Raw genomic sequence first — 24,649 nt, 5'->3', positions numbered from 1 at the left:
AGGACATCGTTTTGTCAAGATCCCTGGATGACTACGTTGATCGGTGGCGCACCGATCTCCTCCCTGCACCAGCCTTTATCCCGCCAGGCCAATCTTCCCCGGGACTTTCTCTCCGATATTTGCCACCGATTCCCGCGGCGCCCTTGTAGGGAGCACTTTACGCGCTTTGCCTTCAAGTGCCACCTGCAGGGAAGGGGAAGCCCGCCGGAGCGCCGCCCGCTGCCCTACGCCTGCTCCGCACCAGGTGCGCCCCGGCGGGAGCTCCACTCGGGCGGGGCGGCGGAGCTGCCGCTGCCGTACCCCGCCGGCCTGGCTGGAGCGGCGGCTGCGGGCGGGCAGGCTGCCCCACCGCTCCTGCCTCCACAGGCCCCTCCTCCCGCCCCGCCCCGCCCGCCGCACACATGTGCCCGCACCCAGCGGCGGGTGCTCCGTCGGGGCGGGCGGGTGCTGCCACCTCCCCGACACCGCGGCTGCAGCTCCTCGCCGGCACCGCGTCCCTCGGGCGCGGGGAGCAGGTGGCCGCGCCATGGCTGCCGTGTACCTGCTGGGCAACGGGTCCGCGCCGCTCCTCGCTGGAGCCCTGGAGGTGCCGTTCGCCGCCAACGCCTCCGCCTGCCACCCTCCCGGGCAGCCCTGCACGGCCGCGCCGCCGGGCGCCTGGGGCAACACCTCGGCGGCGGTGGTGTTGGGCTGGAATCGCTCCGAGCCCTGCGGTGGCGGCAATGGCAGCGCGGGAGGCGGCGGGCCCTGCGCACCCGCGGGCGGCGGCCCCTCCGTGTTCACGGCCATCGCCATCATTGCCCTCTACTCCGTGGTCTGCGTCGTGGGGCTCTTCGGCAACTTCTTGGTCATGTATGTCATTGTCAGGTGAGTGCCGCCCTGCCCCGCCCCGCCCCGCATCCCACGGGCCGGATCCCCGCCGCGGGGGATGCTGCGGTCCCCTCCGGCAGGCAGCGCGTAAAGGGCCGCACTGGGGGGTGCGAAGGCTCGCCTTCTTCCCTTGCGGGGAAGGGAAGGAGGCTTTTGATAGAGAGCCAGACCGGGTGATCAGGGAAGAGAAACTTGTGGGGCCATGAGGGACAGCCGGTCCGTCAGAAGCCGCTGCGGGTTCGGGGATGTCCTACGGACTCTCTGTGCTGCGGCACCTCATTGAGCTGCCCTGGCCAACGAGGCCTGAATCCCGCACCTGTCCGCTGAGGAGGGAGGATTTAAAGGGACGCCTGGGAGCGTATACGGATACAATGTGGCACACGGCCAGCCGACACGCATCGTCGCAGCTTTCCCCCCACTTCTCCCAAATCTATGAGCAAAATGTAAATGGCACCGCGGCTAAACGCATCTCTGTGCCCGTGTTTAGAGATGCCCGTGCATCACTATGCCCGTCTTTAGAGATCCTTTGCCTCATGTATATTGATAGACATTTATATATACATCCATGGGTATACACGTGTATAATAGTACGTATGCCATGATCGCGTAGTCCCGGCGTTCCGGCGGTGCGGCGGCACTTCGCAACTTTCTCTCCCGCAAGCCCACCCGGGCTTTTACAGATCAGATCACGCGCGATAAGTCCATTTTCCGTAAATCGGTGGAAAACGAGTGAGAGGGAGTTTAAAGGGTTTCTTTTGCCGGTCCAGGAGAGGACCGGGGCGGGTGGCTTGTGTGAGGGAACACTGCCACCTTCCGGGAGCGACATTGCGGGAGCGGGGTGGCAAGGAGCGACAGGACGGAGCTGACTGAACTGCTCTGCTTCCTTGCTGCTCCTCGTTTCCAAACCAAGCGTCTGCTGAGCCCTGAAAAGCCCAGCGGGCCTCTCTGAGCAGGGGTATCGGAGTGGCCCTGGGGCGCGCTCCCTGTCGGGGCAGCTCTAGCACTTCCACTTTGCCCAGGTGTAGAGCATCCTTTCTCAGTTTGAACGCTGCCTTCCTCGAGGAGTCGGGGCCGCAGCCGTCGGGCATACGTGCCATGGCCTCAGGAACAGAGCCTGCGTCTCGGCATCGCTTGCAGACCAGCGGCACCGGGTGGCTTTGTGGTGCGTGGATGCAGCGCTCACAGCGCCAGCTGTAGAAAGCCGGGGGTAAGAGTGGCGGCCAAGGCTGGGTGCTGCGGTGGGGTGGAGGATGATTCCTTCGGCACGTGTTGGAGATGTCACTGCAAAGCCTGTGCCTATCATAGACCCAATGGGAATGCAAGTAATATCCATCAGTGGTTCGAACTAGAGCAGTTCAGAAACCTTGTGGTTTTTACTAGAGAGATTGCCTGCACAGAGCTGGGGAGATTTCTCTTCTGTCCTGTGGTTTTGGTCAGTGTGAGACTCAAGCTATAAATGTGACGACAGAGCTGCAGAAAGGCTTCTGAACAGGGGCATGAATGCAATCATTGGAGCAGTGCTGAATGCATTCCTCTGGGAGAAAAAGCAGATGCACAGTGAAAGCCAGGAAAGCTGTCAGCAGAGAAATATGCCACAGGTTGTCCCTGGAATTATGTATTTATTATACTGGGCATAACCCATAATAGGTTCATATTTCTTAGAGTAATTAATTGAATTACACTTGCACCACAAAGCCAAATCGAATGAGGCACTTGTATTTAGATTTCTGTCTAAAGAGAGCATCTTTCCCTGAGATGACAGCTTAAAAACAAAAACCAGAAGCAATAGAAGACAGCAAGAATATATTTTCATTTTACAGAGGAAAATGCAAATTAAATGGCTTGTCCAAAACCATCCAGGGATTCTGTGGCAAAGGCAGGACTGAACCGAGATCTCCTGTACGTGAGCAGCTTTTCGTATGACAGAATTCCTTCCCAATTAATATCACACAGCTGTTTAGCAGTTTGGGATGAAAAAAGAGTTTACACATTAATGGTTTGATAGGATCTGTGGTTTAAGCAACATAAAAATACATTTTCTTTCTGTGCTTCTCTGTAGGTATAGTATATTTGGACAGCAATAGGGAGCTTAGTGATTTATTTTCTGTTGCAAGCTATACCAAAATGACAGTGTTTCAAACCATATATACAATATGTCTGTATGAAATGGTGATTATATGTGCTCCCATTCATGCACCCTTGCATTCAACTACACATCGGAGGCCAGCATTTCACTGGACTGAATTTGGCATCATACAAAACTACTCCTCTTTATCTACCTTTCCCACTGTACCTGCTCAGGAAGAACAAAACATTGAACTTCATATTAATTTTGAGAACAATTGAGACTACTAAAAATTAAGATGTTTAAGTGATAACGGTACCTAATTTTCTTGAAAACACTAGGAGTGGGGATGCAGGTGCTTAGGCATTTGAAACTCTGTCCTGCTCACCTTTCAGAGTCCAGCCCTAATGAAAGCAAAAGTGACTTCATATTCACTGTGCTGCATGCTAATGTCTCATGCTTGGTTTCTTTTAGAAATATTTTTTCAATAGTTAAATTATTCTTATAAACATTATTATTCTTCCAACTTTTCCGCATGAAGCAGATCCAAGGATTTGGAGCCAGAGCTGTGCAAGTGCTGGCCTGATGGAGTGATGACTATCACTCCACAATGTCACCCTGTTATCCCTGCTGGGGCAAACAGAGGTCAGAAAGCAGACTTGTCCAAGAAGGAGTTGTGATTGTAATTATCGATATGAAAAGGCTCTTCATGCAAAGCAGGTCTATGGATTTCCAATTTATACACGTTACTCTATGATTAATGCATTCTCATCCACCCTCCTCATTCTCCCAGATGGTTCTTGTTCAGCTGAATGCTTTCATCCTTTAATTAATATTTACACGTTTTATGTGTAGTGTGTGAGGCTGAACTTCACATTACTAACACTGAGCTTTTTCCTTTGTCAAGTACCAAAGATGTCTCTGACAGCAGTAATAGTTTAATATGTTTTACTGCTAGCCATGAATTTCCTGTAGTCTGAAAAATCTGTTGATAATTTTTGTTATCTATTTTCCTTATGTTCTTTGTGTAAGTGTATATTACTAGTATGACCACAGTGGCTATATCAATAGCAAATGCTGCTTCTAGCTGCTGCAGAGTACAACAAGACAGTGTACAATTAGAACCATATGGCATTGCATTAATTTGCACAGTAATCTATAGGCTTTTCCAGCTTTCTCATCAAGTCGATGGGATACTAGTCACACAATTAGAGTGGAAAGGAGAATATGCCCTGTGACTAAGGCAATATGTTAGAAAGCTGTGATAGGTACTAGATGAAAATCTTGAGCATCACAGGTCTGGAAGAGAGGAATAGCTCACAGAGGCTCTAGTCTTCCACGATGCCAAATGCCCTGAGAGGACTGTAGTTCCACCAACAGCTGCTGAAGTCATTCCAGTTCAGAGTCATTCCTTATTTGATTTGCTATTAATTTTGTCCCATATCATAAACAAAGGGGTCTCAGATTCTCTGTGATCGTTTGCAAGGGAAGGAAATACTTTGTTTCATTAGATTAAATGATTACACTGCTTTAAAAAAAGCTAAAAAACCCCAAAAAGTATGAAACAAAAAAAAAACACAGAGGAAAGAAGCCCTCTCCGAAATGAAGATAAATCATTCTGCATTTCTCGTAACAGCCTCTTAATAGTGCTTTTAAAAAAAGAGCTGTGACTGAAGCATCATCTAATCTGGAAAGACTATGCAGCACTGAAAGATCTGGTTACTTCAGCTTGGCTCACTAACACCTCAGGAAAACTGTTTTACTAAGTAGAACACAATTTGGGTTGAAATTTCAATTGTAGAAAGAATTGATACCACCAGAGGAATAAATATTCTCATATGTTCACAGAAGTGGAGAGTCTGTTTAGAGAAAAATCCTGAAAAACATCCCAAGCTTGAAAGTGGCTGAAGCAAAGCAAGTTTTTCTAAGAAACAGAGGTTCTTTGCAAGGAGATGCAAAGAAGCGTTATCCAGTGTGTAAGAAGACCTACGGCATCTTTTATAGTAGCATAGGTCAGGGAACTTAGAAACCAAGAAATGCATGAAATTCATTCTTTTCTTTCCTGTCCACACAGGCATGAACTTCTCTGCATTTTGGTAGCATTACTTTTGCAAGTGTGTGTCCTGCCTGTTCCACTGACTGCAAAGAAAAGGTTCTGTCCCAGTGCTAAGAGCTGTTCACTAAAGCCATAGCAGCCTTATCCAGTAATGTCAATTATGAATTGATACAGCTCACAGCACTTGTGGGGACAGAACTGAAGGAGTCAGGTTGGGTAGAAACAGCACAGGAGATGAATCCAATCAGCAGCATAGCATGGGGGTGACCCTCAGCATCCTTCCTTACAGAAAGGCAGGTGTCCCTGTTTGCACACTGTTTGTGACAAAGTTTATCAAACCTTTGCTAGTGGGTAAATGTTTGACTAGCACGCAGCTTCCCTCCCTCCACCAAGATCAAGGGAAGCAGACAGATAAAACAGAATGTGTACCTCTGTATTCTATTTTTTTTTTAATTATATTCTTACAGACATGGACAAAATTTGACCAAAAATATATTAGGCTGAAATCTGGGGATAAACTCCCATCTCACTGAGGGAGCAGAGGCACCTGAGCATGAGTGAGAGCTCTGCAGCCCCACACTCATCTCCACATCTGGTCCCAATGAGCTCTTGCAGCAGGACAGCAAGCCAGGCCCACGTGAGCAGACCCTCTGGCTCTGCTAATGGCTACCAACAGGCACTTCTGGGCAGAAAACAACACTTATTGACTCAGTTTCTCTTGAAAAAGCTGTTCGATGTGACTGTATTTTTCCTGGAGTGTAATTATGCTAATAGTGCTAAATACTTCCTGTTTTTTTTAAATTTCTTTATAAAAATAAGTCAAATGTTACCAACTTTTCATGGCTTCAGTAAGAGTAGAAAATATTGTAAGCAGACGGTTTATATTATGTAATTATTAGCAAGCTAATGGCTAACGAGCTATTTAGCTAACATAATCCTGAAATACTGATTTGTTTCATTTTAATTTACAGTCTTTTTCCAAATCATGAAGAATAGGTTTTAATGAACACTGTCGAAAAGTTTTTTATAACTTTTCTAGATCAAAAGGTGACATATTTTCAAAAATCTCGAACATAACATGATCCAATCCAAATGTTTCAGAATCGTAGTTAAGCTCTTTTCCAGCCTTAGCCAGGAGATGTTGTTTAGTCAAAGAGTGGAAGAAATAGTGGCAACACTGTGTGATTTTCCTCCTAACAGTCTGTTAGACTGCAGAGAGGCTTTCTGAGCTGCAGTTTGCATCAGCATTTATTCAGTAGCTTTTTGTGGACTTTTCTAAAATGGAGCAGTCCCCCAAAAAATCAGAATTAAAACTAAGATTGGAAATAATAAGTTTACCAATTCTAAATCAAGCCCCTTTGAAACAAATATTTGAAGTGGTTTTGAAGATTTTAAGTTGGTTATTTTTAAGCTTAGGAGTTCTAAGATGGATGTTGTAGAGATCTTCATTAGCAGACATTTTCAAAAATTGGTTTATTTTCATGATGATTCCAAGTAAAAACAAGTTTTCAGTACCTGATGATTCTCTTCAAAATACAATTCCACTTATTAGAATAATATTTTTAAAAAATCCAAAAGCAACTATTTCCTGAATTGCTGTGGTTAGGCTGATCTCAAGTGAAATTCTTTTTATAGCCATCTGTGCCTTTTTTGGTTTACACTGTGAAGTTTGGGTTTATGGTATTGAAAAGAGGAATATTAAAATTATCTTTCAAAGCCCCCTGCTCCCTTTTGGACTTTTAATGGTGTTAACTAGCAAGGAGTTCAACAGCTTAGCCCAGCTGTGATAAGACACATTCTCATTCATCTGTTTAAGGTTAAACACTTCTAAATTTTATTTATATTTCCCTTTGAGTTTACATGATGAAAAAAGGTAGGGACAACAGACCATAGCTAGTCAAATAACTGTGAAAGACATGAAACAGATTTTTTTTTCCACCTTCTTACTGAGAAGTGTTCAATTATCAGCTATAAGATCTTGTATCTCAGATCAGGAGTAAAACTTCACAACAAATATGTCTATATAAAATGGATCATCTCCTCCTCATCGTGCTGTGTGGAGCAGTTCCAATGGAGTGAAGTCTCTTTCCTAAAGGGGAACAGGGAGCAGCAGTCAGCATAGTAAGAATTTTCAGCCCTAGGATGTACTGCCTGTATAGAAAAATCACCTGATGAGCCAGTTACCCAAATCCTTCTCCATAAGGTGATGGTCATCAGAGCCCCAGTTTCAAACACAGTCTCATCCTTGTTACATAGAGATCCCAGTACTTTTGATTTGGCTTTCTCACATACATAACTGTACTCCTTCTTTCTGTCATGCCAGCCTCCACCATCACCCACTTTCCCCTTTTCTCCCTTCACAGGCAAGCCTTCCTCTGCTTTTCTCTCTCCCTAGTCCCTTTCTCTCACTTCTGTCGCTCCTTTCCAGATCACACTCAACAGCCTCACTAAAAGATCCCAATCTCTTGTACACAGGAGACCATACCTCCTATACTTAGCATTACTTTGATCTGTACAGTCTATGTGTGGCCTGAGAAGGAGATGTTTCAGGTACAGTCCTTTTCTCAGGTAATCAGTCTACAAATCAGGAGGAGAGTGCCAGCACCTGGAACCAGACAAAATAGGTGTTAACTTATCCTCTCTAGAAAAATGTCACCACAGTTATCAAAGATGTAGTCAGTGGTTTTATTCTCAATCACGCTTCCCTGAAGGCAGAGGGAAGAAAGTTGAACTGAAGGTACTAGTTTTCCTTTATGTGTCTTCCTAGCAAAGCAAAAACTTCAACAATAAGCACCTGCTGCTGGATAATGGCAATATATTGAAGTTAGCCTTTTTAGCACCATTGATTTATTTCAGGTAGATGTGTTACACAATAACCATGAAAGCAGCAACCTTTATTAGACAACCATATATGCCTCAGCGCCAGGCAAACATAGACTCGGATAAAAGTGGTTTAACAAACAGGCCAGATTAAGTTCTGAAATAACTGGCAAGTAGTTTTCTCCCCATTTAACTAGGCTGAAAGGGAAAGGAGTGTACCTGCAGATGACTGTTTGGGCAGTGGAGCCTCCATATTACTGTCATTTGGTTTTTATCATTAAGTAGCTTTTTATGATGTCTCGAAAAAGAGAAGGAAATTAGGGTAATAAGAGTTACAAGACACTGCAACATCTTAAATATTTGTGTGGCAAGGGATATATCTATAAAAACCTGTTCTTGACTGGTTCTTCTCTCATTTTTGGGAAAAAGAAAGAATGCATCACATCAGTTTTATTTTGTATGGATTTCTGCCAGGATATTTTGCACATACATGTACTGTAAAAAGGCATGAGAATAATAAGAGAGAAATAATAAAGTAATTACCTATTGTGACTACTGTGGAGTTTATGTGTTCTGTCTAGAGTAATCTCTTTGTTTGTTAATCCTCTCAGTCAGGCATGAAGGCAAAAGAGCAGCCTTCCTTCTGAAAATAGATGTTTTTCCCAAGAGAAAGAATCCTGTGGTTTTTTTCCTCTGGGTAGGGACTACTAAAGTCACTGGTTCAAACTAAATAGCAGAAAGAGGACCTCTGTATGATGCCTTTCGGTAGCAAAAGAAAACAAAACAAAACAACAAACAAAACCACCAAACCAACAAACAAAACAAACAACACCCTCCCCCCCCCAAAAAAAAACAAAACCCAAACCAACCAACTAACCGAAAAAAACATAAAGACAGCAGCAAGTAATTTTTAGTCCAAAGCCCAACATAGGAAAACAGGATGAGTCAGATGTCCTCACAACTCTCTTGGACACATCATTTCCAGAGAGACTGACACTGGAGTTTAAAGTTGACACTGCCTAAAAGGCTTTTGTTTGTTTAGGTCACCCTCTCCCAGAGCTGAGGTCTGAGAGAAGTTGCTGATGGGTTGAGTACAGGAGAAACAGCCTTGAGCTGGTGCTACTCCCCCAGAAGTGATGTGCTCTGCTTACTTCTGCGTCCTGTAAGCAAATACTGCTGGATCTGCAGATTGCCTTGGCACTGTCCCAGTGTAAGAAAAGGACAAGCTGGCAACTCAAAAGTGCTAGCAAGATAACACAAGGTGACATTGGTGATATTCTGACTGAATTTCATTTGTGCTATGGAGGAGAATAAAGTGGAAAAGGAACTTGGCAGTGAGAAAACAATCTATTAGGGAGAAAAGAGGTAACAACTGAAGCAACTACCATCCAACAGTTAGCTGCCCTGTGTTCAGATCCACATTCACCATATACATTCAGACTCCTTCAGAAAATGAGCATCCTGTTGCTAGTGAGTGAAAAGGGGAGGGGAAGGCTGCTGCAGCATAATGTATGTGAAGTATTACTGAGTATGTCAAATAACTAAGCCCTTTGCTTTTAGATCTACTGCACTTCTGTACTATGTCGTACCTTGAAACCTGAACTGATGCCGAATATTCGCATGGTTTTTGTCTCTCTAAACCACCATCACAGGTCACAGCAGTGACCAGGTAGTGCTGTGTTGGGAGTCAGGATGCAAAACTTTAACAGAAGGGAACAGCCACTGCATCTTTCTTTCTTAAAGACAGTGAAAGCTTCCTCACTTCCCCATTTCAGCTTTTACCCTCAAACTCAGGGTTAGTAGAGGAAGTAAGTGAATGTGATGCAAATTGCCCAATTTCCTTGCAACCAAGCGTGAACACTTTCTGTTCTTATGTTGTAGCTGCTCTAGAATGGGTTTTTTTTCAATTTGTTGTTGTCTTGGTTTCACTCAAGGCTTATTATTTTAAAATTACAACCTTGTACATGATGCTTCAGAACATAAATAAAAGGATGAGTAGGTTTTTAACCATAGGATGGCACCTCCAATCTGGGTGGCTTTACTGCCTAATAACATATAAGGGTTGTACACAAATTTATGGTGCTTGTACCCAGAGCTTGAATTTAATAGCTTAAGGCATAAGCATTCTGAAGTACCCATGAATAGAAAAATCAAAGACTAATTTTTCAAGCTGATTAAATCGTATGCTCACAGACAGGAAGGCTAGACCTCTCCAGAATATATATGACTTCAAAACTTTAAGAGGTTACAGTCTGCCATAGCACACATCAAAACTATGGCTGAGATACGTCTTTAACTCTATAGAGACCCATTACCATGTGAAGAAAGAAAAAGGACAGCAAGATAGGATGGCCATCAGTCAGGTCCATCATATGAGACCCTTTAGTTCAAAGGTACTTTCCAGAATATGGCCTAAGAGACTTCATTTCAGTGTCAGATATACTAATTGGATTGGCAGACAGAATAAATTTTTGAGGTTTTTTCCAGACCATCCTGAGCATGACATGATCCTTGTCAAAGCTTTGAGGGCTCAACAAAAATTGAAAGTACGTGATATATTAGGAAAATACACCAAAGAAGTACCTTTTCCTACAGGATTTGAGTTGCATGTACAAGGTGAACCAGAACAGCCACTGGAAAAAAGTTCATTTAAATTCATTCAACTAGGCGTACTTCATGTGTTTTAATCTTGCCACCCAACGCGACCTCAGCTAATCTAATGTATGCACGTAATGATTCTTCATTTGTGTAACAAGACATTTATGCAAGAAGAAGATGAATTTGAAACAGTAATTTAATCTCCTCCAGTGTCAATAAGAATTACATCAGGTTGTATGCAAGACCTAACTGCTGGCTGATTTTTCTTTCATCAACCAAACCATTTTCAAGAATGACTGCTTTCTGCAATGAATCTCTAGTGATAAGCCAGTTTTTCATATATTTTACACTGAACTTAGACACAGATCCTCCGGAAGAGAAGAGAGGAAGAGGCTTCTCTCCCTTCTTATTTATACCCTGGTTTACGTAAAAATTGTATGGAATACTGGGAACGTGGCCACTTCCTTGGTTACCATCTGGTTGCCAGGAAGGCCTAGATTAAAACTGTCCCATTCTTCAAAAGTTTTTAAAGATGAGAAGGTAGAGACTAAACTATTGGAGTGGACAGGCCAGAAACAGAGCTGTGGCATGTGTCTTGCAGAAAGAGAGAGAATCACAAGCCTACTCACATCTCCTTGTTCCACGATGACGGAGAGGTGGAAGGGAAGGTGCTTGTGGCTGCTGTTCAAGGTGCTGTTACACTTTGTGCAATGGAATGGGGGGTCTTTCTAAGTTTAGTGAATCTTTTATTCGGTTTGCAATTTACAAGTGGGCCATGGGCAGACAGTTGAAGGGTTCATTTCAAGACTTTCTATTAAATCTTGAATGCTAGGAACTTAGTGACTATCTGAGCAGGATTCTCATTCTTTTCTCTATTGCTGTTTCTTATTCAAAGCAAATCACAGTTGAGTGAACCTCTGCAACTTAGATTTTCAAAATTGAAGTGTATTTTAGATCTTTGTTGGACTTAAGATTAAAGGCAAGGCTGAGTTTTCCTTTAAAAATTAGACAGACATAAAATATATGTTTACTTTAGTAAATCTGATCTATCATCTAGTATTACCAACAAAACAACACTTCATGAACATAAACATTTTATGATACAAAATCTGCACTGAGGAGTTAGAAAGGGCATCCTAGTGGGTGTGCCCACTAGTGTATAATGAACACAATTAATTTGGACATGTATCAAAAGCAGTATTGTGCTATGTATTCACCAAAAGAAAAGAGCATATTCTATAACTCTTTTCATTACAGAGTTGTAAAATAGAAGTAATGTCACCCAAAGTGAACATCTTTTTTCATTTGCAACCTTGCTCATTGTTATGCAAAATTTAATATACTTGGTGTTTTAAATGCTGAAATTTTAATGTAATCTAAATACCAGCATCCAGATTTTCATGGGTCTGCATTTAAGATTCTTTTTTTACACATCTGTTAATTTTTAGATTCTCTAGTGGCTTCGAATGTAAGTGTGAAAGCAGTATCTTTTAAAAGATTGTATTTATAAACACAATATGTTTGGTATTATGAAGTCCCTCTGAAGTATATAAATCTCATCACATATGCATCTGTGTCTAGATGATGGAGATATTTGTGCTGCATGTTTAAATAGGTAGACTGATACTTCAGCAAAAGGTATAATAACAGCTAAGATCAAGACATTGAAAAGCTCCATTTTGATGGAATGTTATTTTTCATGCTGTTAAAATTACGTTAATCAATTGCTTCAGTATTTATTTGTTCTTACCAAGAGGAATCCTGGGGACATTGGTAATCTACTTATTTGGGAAAATAGATGTTTTACAAAATGTACCTTTCAGAAATAAGCCCTTTATAAAATCTTGAAATATTCAGTACAGAGAAACACCCAGATCCCATAGAATTCACTGAAAAGAATATTGTAAATTTCAGAAGGCTTTTGTTGATTAGGCAATTCTGGAGGTAAATACTTTCTATTACCACAAAAGCTCTGCTTTTGTTCACTGTAAGAACAGCGTGATTAGAAGTACAAAGATTACAGAGTACATCAAGCAAAACCCTTCATTAAATCTGTAGAGGCCATTAAACAAAGTCCAAGAACTTTTAAAGTTAAACTGCTGATGAAAATAAGATAGCAAAAGGGAAAAACGTGTAGCATTTAAGTGAGATAAGGCTCGTTCCTAGGGAAGAAACTTTTTTCCATTTATTCAGACCTTTTTTCTGTCCATCCTCTAACATGCCAACCTGAGAGTCACTTATTGGTAGATGTATTCAATTTTTTATGCTGTATCAAGCATTCCCTTTAAATCATAAGAATGGCTTTAATTACTGATATCATTATCATCTGATGATGCGCTCTTCTGACAGAGCTGTGCCAGAATCATATACAATGGCAGCAGCACTGAGCAGTGATCCCAGGTGTATCTAGCTATAACGATAAGACAGTCATCTAAGATGGGTGTCTGAGCAGGGATCAGCAGCCTGGGTGAGGGCACAGAATCCTCAACACCTTTTGCTGTTTGTGCAGAGCTGAGAGCCACTGCCCCTCTGTTGCTGTCCCTGCCTGAGTGGATCAGATGGGAGCAAGCTGTTTGTCTGCTCAGAACACGATCAAACCTCCAAGTTAGCTCTCTGGATACACCTGGATATGCTCTCAGACCAATGGAAAAGACACTCATTTTGATAAACCACAGGGCTTAGTACAACCTTTACATTCTGGGTAACAGTAAAAGCAATATAATAATGTTGCTGTTTTCCTTCTCCTCTGCAAGATTCTCCAGCAAATTCCCAGGAAATACTTTCTCCTTCCTTCAAACAGTTTTTAGAGCTGCAGCTTATTGTGTACCTCTCCCATACTGCAATCCTGTGCATTTTTCCTGTACAGTTTTCCTGTAAATTTTTCCAGTTTCCGGGAGAGAGAGTCATGAATGCTTGCATCAACTGACTCCTCCTATGTTAGTGTTACAATCATGTCAGATAAATGGAGTAAGTGTTTAGGGGACTTTAAGAATATGGTTTTATTTAAAACTTGGAATTATCATACTCAGATCATACTTTCTCAAGACAGCAGTCAAGAAAGAGCTTGGATCTACTTGAAAATATGTTTTTAAAAACTACCCTAATTTGAAATTAAGGTTACTAGTGTCTCCTTGTGCACAGTGCTAGAAAATGAGAGAACAAATCCAGTATCAGTGCCTTCAAATGTTCATCATAAAGAGCTGTGTAGGTCCATTCAGCATGGTCTGCATTTCTGCAGACCCTACCAAAAAAAGGTTCCAAGTGTGTGTTCCCTACACAGCCCCATCACTGGGATTTTTTTGTAACTATCTCATGTTCTGAAGAGATCTAAGAGCAATAAGAAACATGAAATACTGTATTTTACACTTAGTCTTGCCCAGCAGGTTCTCTGACAGATCTTTTCAAATGGGCTAGTCTTCTTGCAAATCACTCTATAAATTGTCAAATGTTTGATTAAACACCCTACTTGTCAGTTTTGCAGAAACAGAAGGAATTTTTATCAAAAGAGCAAGTTATTTGATGCCCTGAAAGCCAGGCAGCCACAGTGCCCAGCAACCTCAGCAGCAAGTAGGGCAGCATGGCCAGGAACATAAAAGTGAAACATTCATTGTACCACTGCAAATCTATAGTATCCACATAAAAAGTGGATCTCAGGTGCTGCTCAGCTGACACAATGGACTAGCAAATGTTCTTCAAAAATTTGATTAAACTAAGGAGGAATCTGGACTCTAGCAATGCAAATACAAATTAAAATATAAAATGTTCTTCCTTCTCAGCTCTGATTTGAATGACGTATTCAAAATTCAGGAAGTGGGATTTGGGTTGTTATAACAGCACAGACTCAGGGAGAAGAGGGTGCAATGAAGGTTGAAGACCCTCCTGCCAAAATAATCACTGCAGAGCAGAGCAAGCATTCCTACCTTGAACAGCAGGGTTGCAGCATCCACCTGGCATGGTGGTTCTATTGATACGTTCAATGCATATGACAAATAACATGTTTTCTTGTTTGATTGAAGGAACATCTATCTAACTTATATTGGACATTGAGATTAGTAGAGCAATTATTTTAGAATTCTGTAATTGTAAACAAATGAGAAAGTATAAAAGCGTGAATTTTTAGACACAGTGGATTTGATAATTATACTAATCTCTTAGGTACTTATTCCTTGAGTAATTACATCATTACTGCTCCACAACCTAAAAATGAATTCTCTATTTCTACAGAGCAGGGTTATGATATTTGGCATGACATCAGCAGGTACAGAAAATCTATCCATGTATTACAGTGTCTGATATGTAAAAGTACAGGGTTTTTTTCAGCTTCTCAGTTCTTTAGCATCTATCATATTGTTTCTTCTATGTATATCCCTTCCCTCTGCATGAGTTAAATTAACCTTTTCTTCCTTATATCTTTAGGTAATGTCTCACTGAACTACCAACATTATGTAGGTAAATCATAGCAAGGTCATTTGATTAAAAGCAGAAAATACCATCTTTGACAGTTTCTAGTACATTATTTTACAGAAGTTTCTTATAGATGATGCACTGCACTCAATTTTATTTAACAGTGTCAGCTGTGGTCATTCATGCATTGCTGATTTTTTTTTCTAGGTACACGAAAATGAAGACTGCCACCAACATCTATATTTTCAATCTTGCCTTGGCAGATGCCCTAGCAACAAGTACTCTGCCATTCCAGAGTGTGAATTACCTGATGGGAACATGGCCATTTGGCACCATCCTCTGTAAAATTGTTATTTCCATAGACTACTACAATATGTTCACCAGTATTTTTACACTCTGTACCATGAGTGTAGATCGCTATGTAGCTGTTTGCCACCCAGTTAAGGCCCTTGATTTCCGTACCCCAAGAAATGCCAAAATTGTCAATGTCTGCAACTGGATTCTTTCTTCTGCCATTGGCCTGCCGGTTATGTTCATGGCAACTACTAAATACAGGCATGGTAAGTCTGGCTTTCATTCCAGCATTTAAACTCCTTTCTGCATTGTTTCATTTTAATTAGAGGTGTTGAATTAGCTTCTGCCCTCCAATCTGTATAAAGCAGGTGTCAGTGCGGATGGGCCCCTTCAACAATTTTGCAACTGGCTTTAGTTGGCTGGACAAGCACTACATGTCATCTGTGTTTTACAACAGGCAGCTCCAGCTCCTTCTGTGGTCCATGCAAGTCTTGCTGCCCTACATGGTTACTGTAGTGTTTGGAAAAGCATCTGTGCCTGCTTGCCTTCTGCTCTGGGGGAGTTATGCATTGTCTTACAGCACAGAAGCCTGCACTTTACTCAGGGTATTCCCACTGGGGCTGGGATGTGTTGCACGTAGTCTGGCAGGATGTGATACAGAGCAGAAAGCACATTCTGGATCACTGATGCCCAAAGACCTTCCATAAAGGGACAGTGACAGCACGGCGACATAAATCCAAACCCACCATGGTGCATAGTTGCCAATTGACATGCCATTTTCTTCCCTATTGCCCTGAAATGCCCAAACTCTCAGCATATATGGTAGCTAAGCCATCTTTCTTTTCATCAGGTTTTGAAAATGAGTCAAAGTTTGAGCATTTGTGACAATTCAGCTCTCTTTCTTTTCCAATATACATTTAATTCTAAGCAATAAAATGAAAAAGAGGACATGTTAATTTGGTTTTGTTTTTCTAACCCGTACTTCATACATGTTTTGCAGCACTCTGTCCTATCAATGTTTGTGCAAACGACAGCTCACAGATTGCTTCATTTTACATGTTTACTTAGTAAATCTTCATATGTTTGCCTATGATATTTGATTAAAAAAGAGTTTTACAAAAAGCAAATGAAAAACTGACCACCTTGTTCTTCTCTGATTTTCACTTTCTCCCCAGGCTCGATTGACTGCACACTTGCATTCTCCCACCCTGCATGGTACTGGGAGAACCTCCTGAAAATCTGTGTGTTCATCTTTGCCTTCATCATGCCGGTCCTGATCATTACTGTGTGTTATGGGCTGATGATTTTACGCCTGAAGAGTGTTCGCATGTTATCTGGCTCCAAAGAGAAGGATAGGAACCTGCGGAGAATCACAAGGATGGTTCTTGTAGTGGTGGCAGTGTTTATTGTCTGCTGGACTCCCATCCACATTTATGTCATCATTAAAGCCCTGGTCAACATCCCAGAAACTACTTTTCAGACTGTCTCCTGGCACTTCTGTATTGCTCTAGGGTATACAAATAGCTGCCTTAATCCAGTCCTTTATGCATTTCTAGATGAGAATTTCAAAAGGTGTTTCAGAGAGTTCTGCATCCCCACTTCCTCAACCATTGAGCAGCAAAACTCCACCCGAATCCGACAAAACACTCGTGACCATGCTTCCACTGCCAACACTGTGGATAGGACTAACCATCAGGTATGACTAGCAGTGGAGATGTCATCTCTGGATCCAGGCCACCCACCTGGAGATGACATGTGTTCTGAAGTTACTGTCTATACTGATTTGTAGCTGTTTGAAAGTGTGATCACCTTCAAGGTTATATTTAAAACTGATGTATTCATTCACAGAGACCCCAGTCTTGCATGGTGCCAGTTGTTCTCTACTCTGCTTGATGTTCAGAAGTCATGGGCTTTTGAGGTTACCTTGTGTGACTGGGTCCTATCTGCATGTATGTACAAAGCACACAAAACAGCATTTCACTTGCAGAATGTTTACAGTAGGTGACTGATTGAAGGTTAATCACATATTTCTCTGTTCATACTCCTTTTCTTCTGAGGGAGACAGGAGTGGGCCAAAAAAAGTTCTCTCTTCTTCTCCCATTGCAACAGTGAATAAAAAGATAAAAACCTGTGTTTGTTCACTTTTGATTGATGTACAGAGAAGGCCTACCTGGCCTTGTTTGTCCTGAAAGACATGCAAGAAGTAGACAAAGGCTTGTCTACATGCAGTTCTTTTATCAGATATGTGTTGACTAAGGTGGGTTTTGATATAGATATGGAGATATATATATATATATAAAAATATACATACATATTAAGGACTATTGTGCTGTTTTGCCATTTTAGGCATACTAAGATACCTTTTCCATGTAGAAAAAGCCTTTAAGAAGCAGACATTTTGTGGCACATCAGATACCAAGAGAAATTTTTTTTTAATTCAGCCTATGGTTGCTTTTTTATTGCAAAGAAACTCTTTTGTACACGTTCAATATCCATGGTCCTGTGATTAGTCCTGAGAATTTCCAATCTCCATCCCTCAGTGAACATCAAGCAAAACATGAAAGCAAATCATAACATTCATGAAAGTAATTCAAGCACATCACGAGCATTAGAAGAAGTTTGTCTCTGTAATTCCTTAAAAAGAAGAACTAAAGGCATAAGCCTGGTTCATTCCTTGCCATATCACCTTTCAGCAGTATACTTAAGGTTGCTCACACACCAGTTTCTCACTGCTGGCAGTTTAGCCGCAAGTTTGCTGTTTGCTTGAGATGCAGAACTCAGTGGCTTCTTGTGAAAGCAGCTGCATACCTGCTGTTTAGCTGCTGCCAGAAAGCCCAAATCAGAACATCACCATCTCCAAACAGACTAAACAGTAATTGCACCAGAAAAGAGGAGGGACCAGTCTAAAGGGAGAAGGGCTAAAGTGAGCTTGATTAAACATCAGCGGTTGGTATTTTTGTTCACCACTGTCTGATTCATACATGCCAAACCATGACTTGTGAAATCAGCACCTGCTCAGTCTTACGCACACTTTGGTGGTGGAGCAGAACTGCCAAACTTGGCACAGGCACATACATATATATGTGCGTATGTATATACGTGTAGTATTGACTAGGTGTAGCAAATTATTAGATTCATCTGTTAACAATCTGTTTGCAATCCTCAGTGGAGTCAATTTTGTGCATGTGTCCGACAACAGGATTGTGCCTCTTACGTAGTACAATTCCAGCTTTCTAAGGTACAGTGTGTATGCACCCATTTTCTAAATTTACTCATGTATCTTTATATTGCTTTTAGGAGGGCTGTACACTTCTATCCATAGCAAAGATTAATGTGGCACTGGCCAGAGGCTGGTGAAATAAAGTCTGTTTCCTTGAGCACTGAGCAAACACAGAATAAGTTTCCCACAAAGATCTTTCAACCTACATCAACAAGGGAGACAGTCTGCAGAGGCAGGGATGAACCAAGCTTGAGAGTGACAGTAGGAGGGAAGCTAGTCTCATACTTGCATTCTTTGTTGGTTAGAGATTTTTTCTTTCCATTCAGGGAATAGTGTTGAAGTTAGTTAATAAGAAATAAAGCATATGTAAAGAGAAGGGAAAGGGAAGACACTGAAGGGAAAGGAAGGTGAGAGGAAGAGTGCTGGGGAGAAAGGGGATTGTCAGTAATGCCAAGTGAGGCAGTAAGGATGGAAACTGAAGCAAAGAGACAATCTGCATGGAACAAATATATATATTTGTATACAGAGCTCTAAGAAGTTGCTTGACTACTTTGGTAGCTCTTCCTAGCAACTTACCAGTTTTCCCCAGAGCCAGGGAGAGGATAACACTTGGAAGCTCAGGCCCTCATAGGTGAGCAGATAGGTCTCTTTGCATGACCAGGTATTTGAAAGAATTTGGAGTGGCCAGTTTCCCTTCCCTCACTACCATCCCTGCAGTCCCTGCTTTAGCAGCTGCTGCTGTCGCCATTGGTTTATTTCTGCCAGATGTGCTCACTGAAAGATGACCTGGGCCTTCTCCCAGAAGTACAGCTCAGCAGCTGTTTGGTGTGGTCTTTCTCACTCTCCACAATGTCTATAGAATATATTCACAGGAAGCCGCGTTCAAATCTTAATATGAAACTTAATCTTTCTTTTTTCTCCAGCAAACATTTCTGTAAGAGATTTTTTTGTTGTTGCTTTTATCAGAATAAGATTGCAGAACTAATCTACACTAAAAAGGTTCTTGGAATAGTGCTTAAAAGTGTAACATGTCATATTTTTATATTATTATTTTGAAGAGAGAAAACCCTAGAGTGAATGCAGCTTTTGCTCTCAGAAAAGAAAAAAAGAAAGAAAATAAGGCCCCAGACAAACCAATGTTTGCTCAGTCAGATTTTGTAAATTCTATTGACAGAGTATTCTTTTCACAGGTAAGTGCCTACTGTACAAGAAAGTCTAGCTTGTATATCTATGCTGATCAAAGTATAATGACAAGCTCTTTCTTGTAAAGACAAGGCCTTGGAGAGCATTTGGTATGAATTTTAATTGCAAGGCTGTATAGTACTAGGCCCACTTCACATAATTTTCTAAGAAACAGATGTTCTACAAATTGCTTTTTTACCAAGTGAGAATTCTTTTCTCCTGCTAAAGTTAATGAGAACTGCAAGGCTCAATCACATAAAGCCTAACACTCTTAAAGCATTTAAAAACAAGCATTGGCTGGTGGAAGGAACAACTGTATTTTCTATCAGTGCAAAAGCACTAACAGAGAACATCATAAATATTCATACTATTCTGAGGTAAGATACTGGCTTTTGGCCTACTCTATCGCTCCTTGGCCCTACCGAAAAGGTCTAGATTATGAGTTTGATTATTGTTTTATCAGCATTTACAGAAAGTAGAAGAGCAAAATAAGTTCAAAACTTCTACAGAAAAGCAGCATCTTGCAAATACACAGAGCAACATCTGATCCACAGCACCGATGGTGCGAGCATTTATAGAAATTGTATATGCTCAGTAGACAAACGCAACTCTGAGGGAGAAAAGACAGTGGCTAATCAGGCATGCAGAAAACTGAAAGAGTTGTAAGACTGAGGTGTTTCACATCTGGGGGGGATGTATCATCAACTAACTCCTGCGGTAAAATACACTTATTCTGAAGTGAGCATAAAGGCTCTGCTCACTTTAGTTCAGGGAGGCATATGCAGTCTTATAAGTGTATTTGCATGGAGAAGGAGTGATGGAATCCTGAAAAAAATGCTCCAAAAGCAAAACTGCTTACTTAGAACTTTTTTCTGTATGACCCAGTATTGCAGGGAAAGGTAATAAAGGACCAAAGACTAGCCTATTTTGCAAATGGTTGAGGGGTTTTGATGTCATTGGCATTAACCTGATTCGTATGAAAGACCTTGGCAAGTATTTTGAAATAGCTTTTACTTCAGATGCTCAGAGTCTATTTGCATTACTTTATCTCTGAGATTAAAAGAAGGGTTTTTTTTTAATTTGGAATTAATTGATAATTACTTTTTCTGAAAACTGCGTGCCAAATATATTAAATTTTTGTTAATATCTTTGTGTTAATACCAAAAAATATAAATAATTAGGAAACTCGATTATTAATAATTATTGAAATCCAAGAAATTCGTTTCCATGAATTAGTCTCTTTGTGACCTGTTTTTATTGCTGCTTTTATAGCAACTTCACCTGAATGTATCCAAGCAACTAAGCAAATTATGGATAGGCACATCTTCAGGACTATTTAGTCATCCTATGTAGCTATATTTTGCAATTTTAGTTTCTGATGCCTTTTCCTTAACTACTGAAGTGTCTAAATGCCCTAATGGAAGCTGCAAATCCTCCTCATTTGCTGAAAATGAGGCCTCAGATGTGTTTAGTAAACAAAGGCTCATCCCTGAAAGCTTTGCCCTTATTGCTTGCATTGGCAGCCACAGTAGTAATAAAAAGGGTATTGGATTCAAGAAACACTGCTTTTAAGCTGAAACTAGGAAAAGTTGAAAGCTAGTTTCACTTTGATTAAATAAATTAAGAAAGTGATTAGGAAAAAACCTTTCAGTTTTCCTACTGCTATATGAGAGATTGCAAACAAACATGGGGAATGCTGCTGAGTCCTCTTGCAGAAACGAAAAAAGCTGGGCAGCCTCTGTAACTCCGAACCTTGGCAGATTCACATCTACCTGCATTAATAGAGAATGGCCTTTCTGTGTATTTTTAGCAAACTGGTGTATCTCCTTTGTAAATTATACTTTATTTCAATAATCATTTAAAGGTATTGATTTCTTAAGCCCATTTCTGGTAAGATAGTGACATCAATGAAACACTTGTCAAAGTTCAATAGACCCTTAAAATCGGGCCTTCTTTTGTAGCTGATTCATACTGTTCATGAGATTTTTGTGAATCTTCATGTTTCCTCTGTGATTCTGCTGTCCATGCAGTAAACCCTTGATTTGCATTGTCTCCTACTCTGTTTTCAACAAGTTCTAGCACAACATTTGCTGGGCAGCAAAAAGGGGTTCTGAACTTCCAGGACATGCTGTGCAGTAAGCAGGTTTTCTTGATGAAAATATGTTGTGCTATTGTGGCTGCGTGCAAATTGAACCTAACATGGACACTGTGGACACCCAGGACTGAGAGGCTCTTGGGTTTCTTTGCTGATGTAGGTTCCTCTCAGAACTTAAACTAGACTTTAACTGAAAATCCAAAAGTCAGACAATTTCCTGAAACACAAAATGTATCAACTAAAATACTAGCTCTTCTGTAACTGCTACAGAAAGCATATAGGGAGGGAGTGAAATCTTTCCATACGCATGAAATTCTTAGAGAGTTCCACTCTAGAAAGAGAACAACTGGCTTGATATGAAGTATATGCTATTTCTAAGTCAATTTTCAGACCTTCTTAAGTTTTTTTGTCTTTGAAGACCAGACATGAAACTTTTCTGTGTTTTGTTACGTGATGACAAAGGCATGGTCTTTATATGCTCTCTGTGTTCAGTTTTATACAGCAGGACAGTATATGCAAATGAGAAAGAAATTCCTCCTAAAATAAACCTGCACGCATGTAGGCACACACAAACTTGTGGGTGGGAAGATACCAAGCAATTGTTCATTGTATTTGCAATTTCTTTCCTTCCAGTTGGAACTTCAAGAAGCTGAAACTACTCCACTGCCGTGACAGGGTCTCCTGCTGCAGGGCATTCAAAGCACTTGCGCACCAGTGCCACAGTGTGTCTGGGCAGTATGCTGTGGGGACATGTAGGATATACTTTCCCTCAAAAAAATACCAGAGAGGGAAGCACCTGCTTTTCCAGTCTGTCACAAATTGCTTCTGCAGCACATCTACTTTGCACATAACAGAAGCATGAAATATAACGGCAAGCAGAGCCAAGAGATACCGGGGCTTGCCAGGCTCCAGTGTTCAAAACAGTCATGCTTACCAGGAATACCTACATGACTCTGAAACAAAGCTACTGTACCTGGAGCGATCTGATATGCTCTAGATAAGTTACAGTGGTGTTAAAACAGGTTGGAAACAAGAATTCAAAGGCTGGACAGCCATAGTTTGAAAAATGAGGATGAGCTTTTAATGATGGGGAATAATGGGATATGAAGTTGTAATAATGTTGAGTACACTCTATTTACTCTTAAAATTTGTAGAAGTGTTTTCTGTGCAGGTTATTTGCGTGCTGAAGTCTAACAAGGTCATCTAGAACAACACATTTGCAGTTCAAGAGGCCTTCTCTTACAAGGATTGCATGTTCTGCAATTTCAAAGGGAAAATATTTCTTTCAGTGATGACTTAACCAAAAAAACAGAACTCCAAGCTTCACCTTCAGCTTCTGTTTCTCATGTAAGAAAAGAGTAAAATAAAAACAATGAGCTATCATTTTTTTCTAAAAGAGATGAGTAAATTAAAGTATTTCATATTATTGATTGTCAAATGATCCCCAAAACAGTATACATTAACAAAAATTCCTTTGTGAATAGAAATGTAGCTATAAGCCTGTCAAAGCTTGCACAGGCTGAGGATGTCTTCTCTTTTCAAATAGTTTCTCAAGTTTCAGTTGCTCTGTCAGCAATATTTCCAATTTGTAAGTCATCAACAGCCCCTGTGTGAAGTGCTTGGAGCAGTTAATGCATTAGTCCTTTTTTAAAAAAAACAAAAAGCAAATTTACATTTTGCTAGACATCTGTTTTTTCTTAACCAAACCCATAATATGTTTGCTTTTCCAACTAGTGTAATACAGTCTGCATCTGCGTTTTTTATTAGCTGATAAAACAGATTAAGATTTCGGGAGGGAACATTGTACTGCAGTAAATGCCTCCTTAGCTGTTTTTTAGTATGAAAAATAGAAATACCCATGTAGATAATTTGTGGTGTGATAGTATTTTCTAGACATTGTTTGTTACTTGCTTTGTAAATAAATCATCAATAGTTAACTAGGGGAAAATGTACTTTGATGAATTTAAGTGTATTCTAAAAGACAACTCTATGGAACAGGGAGGGGTTTTGTCTTTTTATTTCTGCAGCCAAAATGTATTTCTTATTTTCATTGTTCAAATCTATGTAACGATAAGCTTTTAATGTGAAATTGTTTCTGCCATAGACTGCATAATAAAGATTGAAGGCCAAATACTTGGAAGTTGTAAATTAAAGGATTATTTGAGTTTCATCACTGTGTTCCAGCTAAATATGTAGTCTAGATATCAGAATATGAAACTTAATATAAGGGAAGTGCCTTATTTTTTTCCCTTTTTATTGAAAATCCCACTGTGATGTCACATGGATTTAATGTTTAATTTTATATTAGTTTAGCTGTATCATCTCACAGTCATCATTAAAGTTTAAACCAGGGTCATCGTCGTTCTTGAGGTTTTACATCTAATTTTTAAACAGCATTAGACAGACACTTGGAAGAAATTGACATACTGATTTACACCACACCACAGTATTATTTAAATAACAAAAACAATATAAAATACACCAGAGATGTAAATAGATTGACATCAGATGACACCATTACTGTCTGATGTGTTTGGATAACCTGACATGCTCACAATACAACAACCTTACAAAACTTAAAAATATTGAATGACTATTTGAAAAATCTGATAGATCAAAAACATTTTTAAGTAAAAATCATAGATTTGTGACTAGTCAAAAGCTCATCCACTTTAATAAGATTTACATAATTAATTGAAATCGTTATTTCTTCTCTACTTAAATGGAATGAAGTACACAGGCAAAGTCTTATGACTTGCCAACAGACAGTCAAATTTTTTTAAAGATTTTCTGCTTCTGTTGTCCGACAATTAATTTACCAAGCTGACTATAATTAGTTTTAGCAGTAGTAATGTTTTAGCCTTGATGGTTTAAGGATATGAGGAAACAAATTTTATTAACAGAGAATTAGCAAAAAAGAAGAAAAAGTCTTTTTTTATTTTTCCCAGAAGGTTTTTCATTGGTAGTGCTTTGCAGTAAGTAGGATATTATTACATAACTTCTGTGTCTGCATTTTAAAGCTTTAATAAAACTGCATGTGTTTCT

General features: G+C 40.5%; 1 protein-coding gene across 1 annotated transcript; it reads left to right on the top strand.

Moving 5' to 3' along the window:
* Window positions 1-357: 357 nt before the first annotated feature.
* Window positions 358-23,741, top strand: OPRM1 (opioid receptor mu 1). Its single transcript, XM_027887463.1, has 4 exons — window positions 358-867; window positions 15,021-15,373; window positions 16,283-16,803; window positions 22,238-23,741. Exons 1-4 carry the CDS (start codon window positions 527-529, stop codon window positions 22,274-22,276), a joined length of 1,254 nt encoding a protein of 417 aa, XP_027743264.1. The 5' UTR covers window positions 358-526; the 3' UTR covers window positions 22,277-23,741.
* Window positions 23,742-24,649: the final 908 nt, after the last annotated feature.

The sequence above is a fragment of the Empidonax traillii genome, unplaced genomic scaffold (assembly GCF_003031625.1).
Source record: "Empidonax traillii isolate 1590-97213 ecotype Southwest subspecies unplaced genomic scaffold, ASM303162v1 scaffold211:size764888, whole genome shotgun sequence".
NCBI classification, from domain to species: Eukaryota; Metazoa; Chordata; class Aves; order Passeriformes; family Tyrannidae; genus Empidonax; species Empidonax traillii.
Note: the sequence above shows the minus strand (reverse complement) of the source record. Positions and strands in the feature narration are given on the sequence as shown.